Source organism: Dasypus novemcinctus, chromosome 2 (assembly GCF_030445035.2).
Source record: "Dasypus novemcinctus isolate mDasNov1 chromosome 2, mDasNov1.1.hap2, whole genome shotgun sequence".
Classification (NCBI taxonomy): Eukaryota; Metazoa; Chordata; class Mammalia; order Cingulata; family Dasypodidae; genus Dasypus; species Dasypus novemcinctus.
In genome coordinates, this window is record NC_080674.1 from 145,774,603 (window position 1) to 145,788,051 (window position 13,449).

A 13,449-nucleotide genomic window follows, 5' to 3' on the forward strand; every position below is an offset into this window, starting at 1 on the left:
ACACATATACTTGTTAGGAGTATATTTCTGCTCCCAGCTGAGCCCTCCACAATTGGTGTTCCATGGTATCCTGGAGTCTATAACTTGACATGCATTAAATTGGAGGGACACTCACTGGTTCTGGCTAGTGACTGGGATAGAGTTAAGTAGCTCCCCATTTTGATTGAGCACTCATATTTCCCACTTACGGGAGACTTTTGGGAGTCGGGGGTCATAGGTTATTTGGCCAAATACGTTATAAACATTATAGATTCCCTGAAACTGGCGGGTGCTTATATGGCCCTTGCAGGTGTAATGGCTATGATATATTAATGTGGTATTGACATAGGCCCCCGTTCATACCTTTTGGATACATGGCTTACACTCTGTGGTGTCAACCTGGAACCAGGGGAGGGTCAGGGTTGGGAGTAGGGAAAATAATCAAAGGGGCCTTGTAACTGGGATTAAACTGGATTCCTGTTCTTCAGCTGTGCATAGACAAATCAGCTTCTGGGGTGTGATTGGAGCTGGGCTTGGTGTTCTTTTGCAAGATGAGTTTGGTTGAGTTGTGGGTATCTGGAATACAGGTCGAGGACTCTGAGGCAGCTCACTTGACCCAGCTATGGTGTATCCATGGGGTGATTTCAGCTACTTTAACTGCAGTGGGGGTGGATAAAATGACAAGATAGGGTCCTTACCATCGAGGGGTTAGTGGAGCTGATTTCCAGTCTTTGACCCAGGCTGCATCTCCCGGCTTGTAGAGGTATATGTAGATACTTAAGCTAATGGGGGGCCCTTTCTTGGACCCAGTGATGCATGTGTTGTAGGGTTTTCCCTAAGGTGATCATTTGCTGAGCTATTGATAAGTTTCCTCTTTCTCTGAGATCCCCGTCTATATTTCAGATGGGGGCGGGGGGGTGGGGGAGGTCTCCCAAACAGGATTTCATAAAAGGTTAGGCTTAGCTTTCGGTTTGGGCTGGCCCGAACTTGGAGGAGAGCAGTCAGAAGTACTTGGCACCCACGTTAGTCAAGTTTCTCAGCAAATTTTGGCAAAATAAGTTTTTATTGTATGGTTCAATCGCTCTACTTACCCTGAGCTTTGAGGACAGGAAGTGGTGTGCAGTTTCTATCAGATGTGCGGTGCTTTGGTAATCTTTTGAGTGATTTCAGAGATGAGGGTGGGTCTGTTGTCAGAGACAATTGAGAGGGGTAGCCTATCTCAAGGAATGATTTTCATGAGGAGAACTTTGGCTACTTCTTCAGCTTTTTCTGTTCAAGTGAGAAGGGCTTCCACCTAGCCAGAAAAGGTGCAGACAAAGGACTAGGAGATATTTATAGTTTCCGGATCATGGCATTTTAGTGAAATCAACTACTAGATCTTCAAGGGGCATACTGCCAATTCTTTGGACTCGGGGGGCTCCCATGGGCCCCTGGCAAGGGTTATTTTTTGCACACGTTATGTACCACTGGTATACGGCATGGGTGATAGTGGCTAGACTTGGGATGCAGAAGAATCTAACACTTCTTTAAGATGGGTGTTTCCCAAGTGTGTGTTCTTGTGGTAGTCTTGAACTAGTTGTGGCTAATATTTGTGGCACAACTATTTTATGAACAGGCAATGTCCACCATCCATTTGCTCCTTGTGTCCCTCTCTCAGAAAGTATTCACTCTCTTTGGGCTTGAGTATACCGTGGTTCCCGGTGATTCAGAGGCTGCAGGATGACAGCAGGCAGTGCATACTGGGGTTTCTCATAATTAAGAGCTTGAGGAATGAGAGCAGTGGCAGGTTTTCAGATAGGGATCCTTCCCAGTCCATGCAGCATATCCCGCTCGCCAATTGCTGTCCTGCATAAAGCTACTCCTGTCCATGAAGAGCTCCATGTCAGGATTTGCCAGTGCTTGGTCTTGGAGGTCTGTCCAGCTGGAATATACTTACTGTAATGTTTCCAGGCAGTTGTGGGCTGGATCCCCTGGCTCCACAGGTAGTAGGGTGGCAGGATTTAGGGTTTTTATAAGTTCCAGTTGGACAGATGGATTTTCACATAATAGGGTTTGATATTTAACCAGGCGACTATTAGTTAGCCAGTATGTTCCTTTGGCTTCTAAGATTGTAATTACTGCATGCAGAACCCAGACAATTATAGGCTGCCCAAGAGTTAATGTTATGGCTTCTAGTGTTAGCATTGCTGCAGCTGCTGCAGCTTGCAGGCATGAGGGCCATCACGGGGCTACATTATCCAGTTGTTTGGAGAGATAAGCTACAGGTCTTTGCCAGGTACTGAGGTATTGAGTGAGTACTCCTACTGCGATGCTTTGTCGGTTATGAACTTAGAGGTAGAACAGTTTACTGAGATCTGGAAACCTGAGGCTTGGTGCTTCTATTAGAGCTTGTTTGAGAGCAGTGAAAGCATTTTTCCCATGGGCTTTCCCAGAGCAGGGGATCACAATCTACCCCCTTTGTGGCTTCATATAAAGAGCACATGAGGACCCCAAAATTGGGGATCTAATTGCAGCAGAATTCAGCCACTCTGAGGAACTCTCGCAGCTTCTGGCAGGTGTTAAGCTCAGGGAGACAACAGTCCCAATTCATGGCACCCCTGCACTATTTTATAACCTAGATATTTGACATGAGGTAGGCAGATTTGGGTTTTTTCTTAGACACCTGATAACCTTTTTGCTGTAGATGCTTTAAAAGGGCATGGGTTCCGTCAGCACAGTCTTAGTAGGTGGGACTTCCAAGGTTGAGGTCATCTATCTATTGGAAGAGAAAACAATTACGGCTTTCTGGTTTAAAGGATTTGAGATCACTGGCCAGGGCTTGTCCAAAAATAGTGGGTACATTTTTAAATCCCTGAGGCAGTCATGTCCATGTTAGCTGCTGCTTTTCGCCTGAGTTTGGATTGTCCCACGTAAAGGCAAAAATCAGTTGGCTCTTCTGCCCAAATGCAGAAAAAAGCATTTTTAAGATCTAGGCATGAAAAGTAGATGGCCAATGAGGGTATCAAGCTGGGGAGAGTGGGGGAATTAGAAACTGCAGAATGGAGAGTCATTACTGTCGAATTAACTGCTCGTAAATCCTGGACTGGGCAGTAATCCCCATCAACCTTTTTAACTGGGAAGAGCAGAGTATTTCATGGAGACTGGCATGGCCTTAATATGCCTTCATTTAGCAATCTCTGAATATATAGGCAGACTTTTTCTTGCACTTCACGTGGGACTGGATATTGCTTTATGCTTACTGGGCTGGCTGTGGGCTTTATTTCAATAATAGTTGGAGGAATGTCATGTGCTATCCCTGTTGGGTTGCCCTCTGCCCATACTTCAGGCACATCTTCAAAGGGGAGCTGTGTGGCTATAGATTGGCCAGTTTTGCTGAGGCAAAACCTGCAGAGGAAGGGTTAACGCTAATTTCAGAGGGTTTTGTGGTCCCAGTATTAATGTGGATTGCCCCGTGGCATTAAAGGTAATTTGAGCCAGTAGTTTAGACAGCAGGTCTTGACCCAGGATGGGGACTGGGCACTCTGGAAGATAAAGGAATTCTTGAGTGACCTCTTTACCCCCAGTGTTACCGGTCCTGGCCCGGAGGAAGGGCTGCTGGGTATTTTTGCCAGTTGCCCCTACTTGTCTTTTTGATAGAGGCCCGACTGGCTTGATCATTACAGAATGTTGAGCCCCACTGTTGACCATCCATATGTATGGTGTGACCCCCAATTTGGACTCCGACCATAGGCTCCATGGGGCCGAGAGAATAGGAGCCCAGTCTGTCCTAATACTCTCTATCAGAGTCCTTTACTCCTGCCAGTCCAATTATCTGATTTGCAGGGGGTTTTCCTGAATTTTTATGAACCCAGGGTTTGGTTTGTGATGCTCCGCTAGCTTTTCTGGCTAATGTTTTGGCTGCATTGATGGGGTCAGGTGGCCTGCTGGGACACTCTCACTTCCAACGCCCATCCTTCTTGCAGTACATGCACTGATTTCACCCTAAGAGTGAGCCCTTCCCCTTCCTTGGGGCAGGGGTTTCCCAGTTTACTCTCCTTGACACAGGATTGGATTTTTCAACTCTTGCCACTGCCAGAAGATTTGCCTTCTTTTTCATCTTCTGATTTTCTTCCCTCCTTGTCACTACATCACGGTTGACATAAACCTTAGTGGCTATTTCCATGAGCTGAGAGATATTCATACCAGTGAAGCCATCCAACTTCTGTAGCTTTCTTCAGATGTCAGCCTGTGATTGGGCAACACTGTATTGACCATTGTTTGTCTCTTAGGAGAGTCTGTGTATACACAGAAAGCCTCACAAAGTCTCTTATAGAATTGAGCCGGACTCTCATCAAGAGCCTCTAAGATTTGGGTAGTTTTTGTCATGTTTACTGCTTTCTAGCTTCCCACCCTCAGTCCTTCAACTAAGGCCCTGTGGAACATTTCTAGTCGGTTGAGCCCAGTTGCATTACTGGCGTCCCACTGGGGATCCTTGTCAGGAACTGCGAATGGGCATACTGGTTCCCTCAGGTGGGTGCTCTCTGAGCCAGGTTAGAGCGCCCTGCGTGACTCACATTCTTTCTTCAAAGTTTAATAAAATCATTATTAATAAAGTGCTTACAATCAGCCCAGGTGGGTTTGTGGTTCTGTATGATGGACTGGAAAATGTCCGTCATGGCTTGAGGCTTCTCCAAGAATGGCTTTTCCAGTTAAAGAGGTCCACTGTAGTAAAGGGCTGGTAGATGAGTGTCCAGTTCCCCCCTGAGTCTGACCACCTGCATCATAATAAATTGGGACCCAGGCTTCATGGAGAGGTCACTGTGGGACAGCCTTTCTCTCTGCTCCCTCTGCCTCTGGGGCTTCCTGTGATCTGAGTTGCTGTTTCTCAGGGCCTCCTTCTTGACTGGTAGTCAGTGCTGCGTTGCCAGGGGCAATCGGCTGTGGAGGCGACTGGTTTGCGTTTTTCACTGCGGAAGGTAACAAAGACAGCTGCAGGGATGGTGTAGGTGCCCCCTCTGATGCAGATGGCAATAAAAGCAGCTGCAGGGATGGTGTAGGTGCCCTCTCCCTCTCTTGTGCAGATGGCAATAAAGGCAACTGCGGGGATAGTGTGGGCATCACACTTCCCAGTGTGGATGACGAGGGAGCACTGCTTAAGGAAACTTGTTCATTCTCATTCCTCAGCACTGTCATGGTAGGCACAATCACATAAGGCAGTGCAAGGTCATTTTTATTTGGCCCTTCTAAAATGGGTGGGTCGGCACTGGATTTGGGGGGCACTTTCTCTGGACTCTTTGCATAGTGTTTGTTTGGTCTGGTCCCTGGGACAGCACTCCTCGTTTTTCGTATTAAGCAAATCCTAGCTTCCTTAGTCGTGCACTTCCCTAACCAGGGCAGACTTTTACTCATAGCATTTTGCCAGGCATCAATGTAGGGGAACTGGTCTGGATGCCCTGGTTTTCCATTTACTACATCGTGGACTTTATGAATGATCCAGGAATCTAAAGTGCCTTCCTTGGGCCAGCCCACACCAAAAGTTGGCCATTCTAATTCACAAAGCATTCTAAGCTTTCCTGGCTGAAACCTTATGCCATATACTTCTCCATGGAATGCACAGGGGAAGTTTTTCAGCATATAACCTAATGGGGTCCTACTTTGTATGTTTCCCATGTTTCCACCCTGTGCCAATGATGCACAACACTCATTCAAGCCTTATGCTTCATTCATCTCCGGCTCCATCCCTCATGGGAGCTTAAGGCTCCTCTTAGCTATAGCAGGTCAGTACAAACCCCTGACTCAGAAGAGGGCCCCTTTGCAGGGAGGCCCCCCAGACCACCCTTGACCATATGAGGTTGCCACAGAACCATAGATTGGGACTCCACACTCACCGCACAGAAGTGATCTTCTGTGTCTCACTCAGTCTCCACAATCACATGCACACAACCACCCCCTTTTCCATTTTTTGGACCAAGAGAGAAGGCAGCTTCCTCCCATATTTTCAGGAGTACTGGGGCCTCCTCCTTTTGAGAGCTGATCAGGCTCCCTAATTTTTAGAATTAGGCTTTTTCCTGCACTTTGCCCCTGGAGGTCTTACCTGTCTGTCATGCAATGCTCCTTGCTTCATTCTCAGGGTCTCTTAAAACTTCTGGTGCCCCCCCCCCCAATGCCTCCGGGAGAGTTCTGGTGAAGTCCACAACCTCATTCAGGATTAAAAAGGGGAGCCCAGGGGCACCCAGGGCAGGGTTTCACCCGGGCCCTCCTGGTCTCCTTGAAGACATCTGGGAGGGGCAAACAACTGTTGCCTCCTCTGACCTTCTCAGCGTAATCCCAGACAAGCCCCCAGAAATGTATTAGCAGAGACAAGTCAGTTGTACATGGTATTGAAGACCAGGATGCAAGAATTCTGAGAAGGAAGATGATTTATTTCAGCCAGCCAGACTCAGCGGACTCTTGTCCTCATAAAAACCGAGCCCTGAATAGAATTTCTGGGTCCCTTTTATACAGAGGATATAAGAGTGGGGAGTCAAATGGTGCTTGTATGCAAAGGGACTTTTTATTAGTTTCTTCAAGTGTTTTATCTGAGTATTAGATAGGTTATTTCCTCCAGGTAAGCTTGATTTAACATATATACCCCACATTCCAGGTAAGCTTGAGTTAACACATATCCCCTACATTCCAGGTAAGCTTTTAGCATGAACCCCCCACGTTCCAGGTAAGCTTGACACATTTGGCTTGCATCCTCCCTGAATATCTAAAGCCAATAGAGTTTATACTTCTCAATTAGCTTTCTAGGCATATTTGGATATAAAATAAGTTTGTATTATGCACAGGCTATATTAGAATATGTGACCTTGATATTTAGAAATAAGAAATGTCACCAATAGAGAGTCTACCATTGCAAGCAAGATAGTACTGTCCATCTGCCCCTAGGATCTAAGCTCCCTCTCAATTAGAGAATCCTAGAATTCTCAGGATTAGGGAATGAGCAATGGACTAGAATAGACCTACTGTTATTCTACTGTAGATTTATAGTTATTCTAGCAATGGAAGAACTTTTATCATTGATGTGGAAGCAGTGGCCATCAAAGATTCTGAGGGGAGGGAGAGGGGAAAAATAGGTGTAATATGGGGGCATTTTCAGGACATTGGAATTGTCCTGAATGACAATGCAATGACAGATACTAGCCATTATATATATTGTCATAACTCACAAAATTGTGCAGGAGAGAATTTACACTATAAACTATAATACACACTTAGTGGCAAAACTCCAATACATGTTCATCAATTGTTATAAATGTACCACACTAATGAAGGATGTTGTTAATGTGGGAAAGTGTGGGAGGAGTAGGGAGTGGGACATATGGGAATCCCCTACATTTTTTATTTATCATTTATATAATCTAAATATCTTTAAACAATAAAAAATTTAAAAAGGCTAAAATCAAAAGAAAAAAAAAAGAAATGTCTCTGATAAACTACAAAGATACATTTCCCACTGCTGAGAATTATGTATTTTAGGGAAGAGTCCTGACCAGTAACAGTTATTACTTGAACAGACCTCATTTTCCTGTGGAGATAAATTGATATTCCGCATTATGAATAGGCAATGTGAACTTATAATAGAATGAATGTCCAGCAAAATCACATCTTTCTCATTTACATTGGTCTTTGACCACTGTGAATATTCAAGAATACAAAAAGTAAAGTGAAGCCTTCAAGAAATAAGTAAATCCATTACAAAATTTTAAAGTTGTACTTGACCCTGAGAAAATTATTTTATATTAAATAATTGATTATCATTTAAGTACCTGACCCTGCTGATTAGAAATTTCACTCACATTGAGTTAAGTAATAAAATGTAAATGCTTGAAATGCACAGTTACTTTCACAAATTTAATTTTGCAGATTGGTGGCAGAATTCCCTGCAACTGGAGGAATACTTACTTCATGGCAATTTTACTCTGTGAAGCTCCTTAGATATGTTAGCTACTATGATTATTTTATTGCTTCCTGTGAAATCATATTTTGCATTTTTCTTTTTGTCTTCACAACACAAGAAGTCAAGAAAATGAAAGAATTTAAGTTTGCCTACTTCAAAAGTGTTTGGAACTGGCTAGAATTACTACTTTTAGTGGTAGGTATATATCCATGGGTATGGTTGAAGGGGATCACATTTGACCCTACCAGTGAAGGGGATGGAAAAGCAGTCATTTTCTATTCATCTAGGGCTTATTTTAAAAGCTACAAGTATGACTTATAAAATGAACTGTCATAGTACATCCATATGGCATGCCTCCAAAAGGAAGAAGTCTGTCTTTTCTGGTTTGGACTTTGGGAGGAACAGTATAAACCTAGAGGAATAGGTGATTCCATGGGTATTAAGATTTAAATGTCTTTTGGCCATTTGTATTTCTTCTTTGGACAAACGTCTCTTCAAGTCTTTAGCCCATTTTGTAATTGAGTCATTTGTATTTTGTTTTTAAGTTGTAACATCTGTGGTTTTTTTTTGTTTTTTTGTTTTAAAGATTTATTTATTTATTTAATTTCCCCCCCTCCCCTGGTTGTCTGTTCTTGTTGTCTATTTGCTGCGTCTTGTTTCTTTGTCCGCTTCTGTTGTCGTCAGCGGCACGGGAAGTGTGGGCAGCGCCATTCCTGGGCAGGCTGCTCTTTCTTTTCACGCTGGGTGGCTCTCCTCACGGGCACACTCCTTGCACGTGGGGCTCCCCCACGCGGGGGACACCCTTGCGTGGCACGGCACTCCTTGCGCACATCAGCGCTGCGCATGGCCAGTTCCACATGGGTCAAGGAGGCCCGGGTTTTGAACCGCGGACCTCCCATATGGTAGACGGACGCCCTAACCACTGGGCCAAAGTCCGTTTCCCACATCTGTTTTTATATTCTGGATATTAAACCCTTATCAGATATGTGATTTTCAAATATTTTTCCCATTGAGTTGCCTGTCTTTTCATCCTTTGATAAAGTCCTGTGAGGTGCAAAAGTGCTTAATTTTAAGGAAGTCTCATTTATCTATGTTTTCTTTTATTGCATGCATTTTGGGTATTTGGTCTGAGAATCCACTACCTACTACAAGGTCTTGAAGATGTTTCTCTATATTTTCTTTTAATAGTTTTATGGTCCTCGCTTTTGTACTTAGGACTTGGATCCATTTTGAGTTGATTGTTGTATAGGGAGTGAGATAAGTGTCCTCTTTCATTCTTTTGGTTATAGATATCCAGTTCTCCCAGCACCATTTGTTGAAAAGACTATTTTGTTCTGTTAAAATTAACTTGATAGGTTTGTCAAAAACCACTTGACTGTATAGGTGAGTTTATTTCTGTATTCTCAATTCTGTTCCACTGATTGATGTGTCTGTCTATATGCCAGTACCATGCTGTTTTGACCACTATAGCTTTGTAATATGTTTCAAAGTCAGATAGTGAGTTCCTCCCACATCACTCTTCTTTTTTAGAATGCTTTTGGCTGTTCAGGTACTCTTTCTCTTCCCAATGAATTTGGTAACTGCCTTTCTAATTCTGTAAGGTAGGCTGCTGGAATTTTGATTGGTATTGCGTTGAATCTATAAATAGTTTGGGTAAGATTGACATCTTCACAATATTTATTGTTCCAATCCATGAACACAGAATGTCTTTCCATTTGTTTAGGTCTTCTAAAATTTCTTTTAGCATTGTTTTGTAGTGTTCTGGGTATAGGTCCAGTACTTCTTTGGTTAAATTATTTCCTAGGTATTTCAGTATTTTTGTTACTGTTGAAAATGGAATTTTCCCGATTTCCTCCTCAGATTGTTCAGTACTAGTGTAAAAAAACATTTTTTATTTTTGCATGTTGATCTTGTATCCTGCCACTTTGCTGGACTCATTTATTAGCTCAAGTAGCTTTGTCGTGGATATTTCAGGATTTTCTAAGTAAAGGATCATGTTATTCACAAACAGTGAGAGTTTTACTTCCTCTTTCCTATTTAAATACCTTTAATTTTTTTTTTTCTTATCTAATTGCCCTTGCTAGAACTTCTAATACAATATTGAATAACAATGCTGACAGTGAGCATCCTTGATTTGTTCCCAAACTTAAAGGGAAAGCTTTCAACCTTTCCCCCATTGAGTACAATGTTAGCAATGGGTTTTTCATATATGCCTTTTATCATAATAAGGAATTTTCCTTCTAGCCCTATCTTTTGAAGTGTTTTTATCAAGAAAAGATGCTGGATTTTGTCAAATGCCTTTTCTGTGTCATTGAGATTATCATGGATTTTTTTCCTTCAATTTGTTAATGTGGTGTATTACATTGATTGATTTTCTTATATTGAAGCAGCCTTGCATACCAGGAATAAATTTCACTTGGTCATGATGTATAAGTCTTTTGATATGCTGTTAGAGTCAATTTTTAAGTATTTTGTTGTGAATTTTAGCATGTATGTTCATTAGAGAGATTGGTCTGTAATTATCTTTTCTTGTAGTATCTTTATCTGGCTTTGGTATTAGGGTGATATTGGCTTCATAAAATGTGTTGGGTAATTTTCCCTCCTCTTCAATTTTTTTGGAAGAGTTTAAACAGGATTGGTGTTCATTCTTTTTGAAATGTTTGGTAGAATTCACCTGTGAATCCATGTGGTCCTCGACTTTTCTTTGCTGGAAGATTTTTGCTGATGGATCCAGTCTCCTTAAATGTGATTAGTTAGTTAATTTTTAGTATTTCTTGTAGTGTTAGTGTAGGTTGTTTGTGCATTTCTAGGAGTTTGTCCATTTCATCTAGGTTATCTAGTTTGTTGGCATACAGTTTCTCATAATATCCTCTTATGATTCTTTTTATTTCTGTGGGGTCAGTTATAACTCCCCCCTTTGATTTCTGATTGTATTTATTTCCATCTTCTCTCTTTTTTACTTTTTTAGTATAGCTAGGGGTTTGTCAATTTTATTGATCTTCTCAAAGAACCAGCTTTTGGTTTTGTTGATTTTCTTTCTTTCTTATTACTATTATTATTATTTTTTTGTTTGTTTCTCAGTTTCATTTATTTCTGCTCTAATCTTTATTATTTCTTGCCTTCTGCTTGCTTTAGGATTGGTTTGCTGTTCTTTTTTCTAGTTGTTCTAGTTGTTCAGTTAAACCTTTGAGTTTAGCTCGTCTTCTTTTTTTTTTTACCATAACCTCAAGATTTTATTGTCATAACAAAAGACAAAGCTTAGAATTGGATCACTTGGCCTCTTCTCTTCTTGTTGCCTCCTATTTCAAAGTGTTTGCATCTCTTAATAGCCAACATCCTCTTAGATCTGCAATTGGGCTCAACGCATTCATGCTTCAGCACAATCTTCTTTGTAGTTTTAGCCTTTTTCCAGAAAATTGGCTTAGTCTGCCCACTGTAACCACTCTGCTTCCTGTCAAAATGACACTTTCCTTGACATATAAAGAATCCTTTCCCTTCTTGTACTGTGTCACCTTGTTGGGTTGATGCTTGCCACACTTCTTACAGAAATCCTGGAAGGTTTTAGAAACGTTCACCATGTCTGCATGAGCACTATCAGCATGAAAAGCCTTCTTTTTTAATATAGGCATTTAGGGCTATAAATTTCTCTCTCAAGTCTGCCTTTGCTGTATCCCATAAGCTTTGATAAGTTGTGTTCTCATTTTCATTTGTCTTAATATATTTACTGAATTTCACTTGCAATTTCTTCTTTGACCCACTGATTATTTAGGAGTGTGTTGGTCAGCCTCCTCCACACATTTGCAAATTTACTTTTTTACCTGTCTATTATTGATTTCCAGTTTCATTCCATTATAATCTGAGAAGGTGTTTGTATAATTTCAATCTTTTAATATTTATTGAGAGCTGCATTGCATCCTAACATGTGGTCTGTCCTGGAGAAAGATCCATGGGCACTTGAGAAGAATATATAACCTGCTGATTTTGGATGCAGTGTTCTGTATATGTCTATTAGGTCTAAATCATTTATCATATGGTTCAAGTTCTCAGTTTCCTTGTTCATTTTATGTCTAGTTGTTCTATCTTATGATGTGAGTGGGGTGTTGAAGTCTCCAATGATTATTGTAGAGATGTCTGTTTCTCCCTTCAGTTTTCTCAGAGTTTGTCTCATGTATTTTGGGGCACTTTGGTTAGATGCATAGATATTTATGACTGTTATATCTTCCTGATGGATTGTCCCTTTTATTAATATATAATGGACTTCTGTATCTCTTATAACTTTTTTGCATTTAAAGTCATTTTGTCTGATATTAGCATAACTACCCCTGCTCTTTTCTGGTTATTATTCACATGGAGTATCTTTTTCCATCCTTTCACTTTCAGCCAGTTTGTATCCCTGGGTCTAAGATGAGTTTCTTATAAGTAGCATATGTATGTCTCATGTTTTTTTATCCATTTGTCAGCCTGTATCTTTTGATTGGGAGTTTAATCCATTCACATTCAATGATATTACTGTAAATCCATTATCTACTTCCCTCCATTTTATTCTTTGGTTTTCATATGTCTTATCTTATTTTTGTCTGCCCTTTACTCTTCTGGTTATCCTTTCAGCTATTCTTTCTTCTGTACTCTCCTCTGAGCCTCTCCTGTCTTTTTCTTTCAGGTTCTAAGACTTCCTTTAATATTTCTGCAAAGGTGGATTCTTTTTTGCAAACTCTTTCTCTTGTTTGTGAACCTTTTATACTCACCATCATATTTGAAGGACAATTTTGCTGGATAAAGAATTCTGGGCTGGCAGTTTTTCTCTTTCAGTATCCTAATTGTATCATACCACTGTCTTCTCGCCTCCATGGTTTCCATAGAAAAATCTGCACTAGCTCTTACAAGACGTCCCTTGTATGTAATGGTTTTGCTTCTCCTTTGCTGCTCTGAAATTTTCTCTTTATCTCTGACATTTGACATCCTGAGTATATATGTCTTGGAGTAGACCTATTCAGATTTATTCTGATTGGGGTATGGTGTGCTTCTTGGACATATAAGTTCATTTCTTTTGTGAGAGTTGGGAAATTTTCAGCTATGATTTCCTCATTTAGTCTTTCTGCCCCTTTTTCCTTCTCCTTCTGGAACTCCCATGACACATACATCATTGCATTTCATATTGTTACTCAACTCTCTGAGCCTCTGCTCAATTATTTCCACTCTTTTCTTTCTGTTTTTTTATCTCTTCAGTTTTCGCTATTCTGTCTTCAGTATCGCTTATTATTTCTTCTATCATTTTGAGTCTGCTGTTGTATGCCTCAAATGCATTTCTAATCTCACCTATTGTGTCTCATTCCTGTGAGCTCTGTTACTTCAGGATTTCAAATTCTTCTTTGCACTCATTCAATGTCTTTTTTTTTTTTTTTTTTTTTTTTTTTGCTTTTCACTTTTTTCAGTGTCTTCTTGGTGTCATTTGTCTCTTTGACCATATTGTCTTTCAACTCATTAAATTGATTTTTGAAATTTGTGTGCATCTCACTGATTAGTTCTCTCAAATTCTGCATCTCTTCTGG

General features: G+C 41.1%; 1 protein-coding gene across 6 annotated transcripts in view; it reads left to right on the forward strand.

Moving 5' to 3' along the window:
- PKD2L2 (polycystin 2 like 2, transient receptor potential cation channel) overlaps positions 1–13,449 on the forward strand; it is a 59,193-nt gene that overhangs the window by 13,245 nt on the left and 32,499 nt on the right. For all 6 annotated transcript variants that reach the window (XR_011646632.1, XR_011646634.1, XM_058279182.2 and 3 more), the window contains exon 5: positions 7,867–8,095. Coding sequence is in view for 4 of the 6 variants with exons in the window: in XM_058279182.2 (XP_058135165.1) it covers positions 7,867–8,095 (229 nt within the window). In the remaining 2 variants the exon portion in view is untranslated. The remainder of the gene's footprint in view (positions 1–7,866; positions 8,096–13,449) is intronic.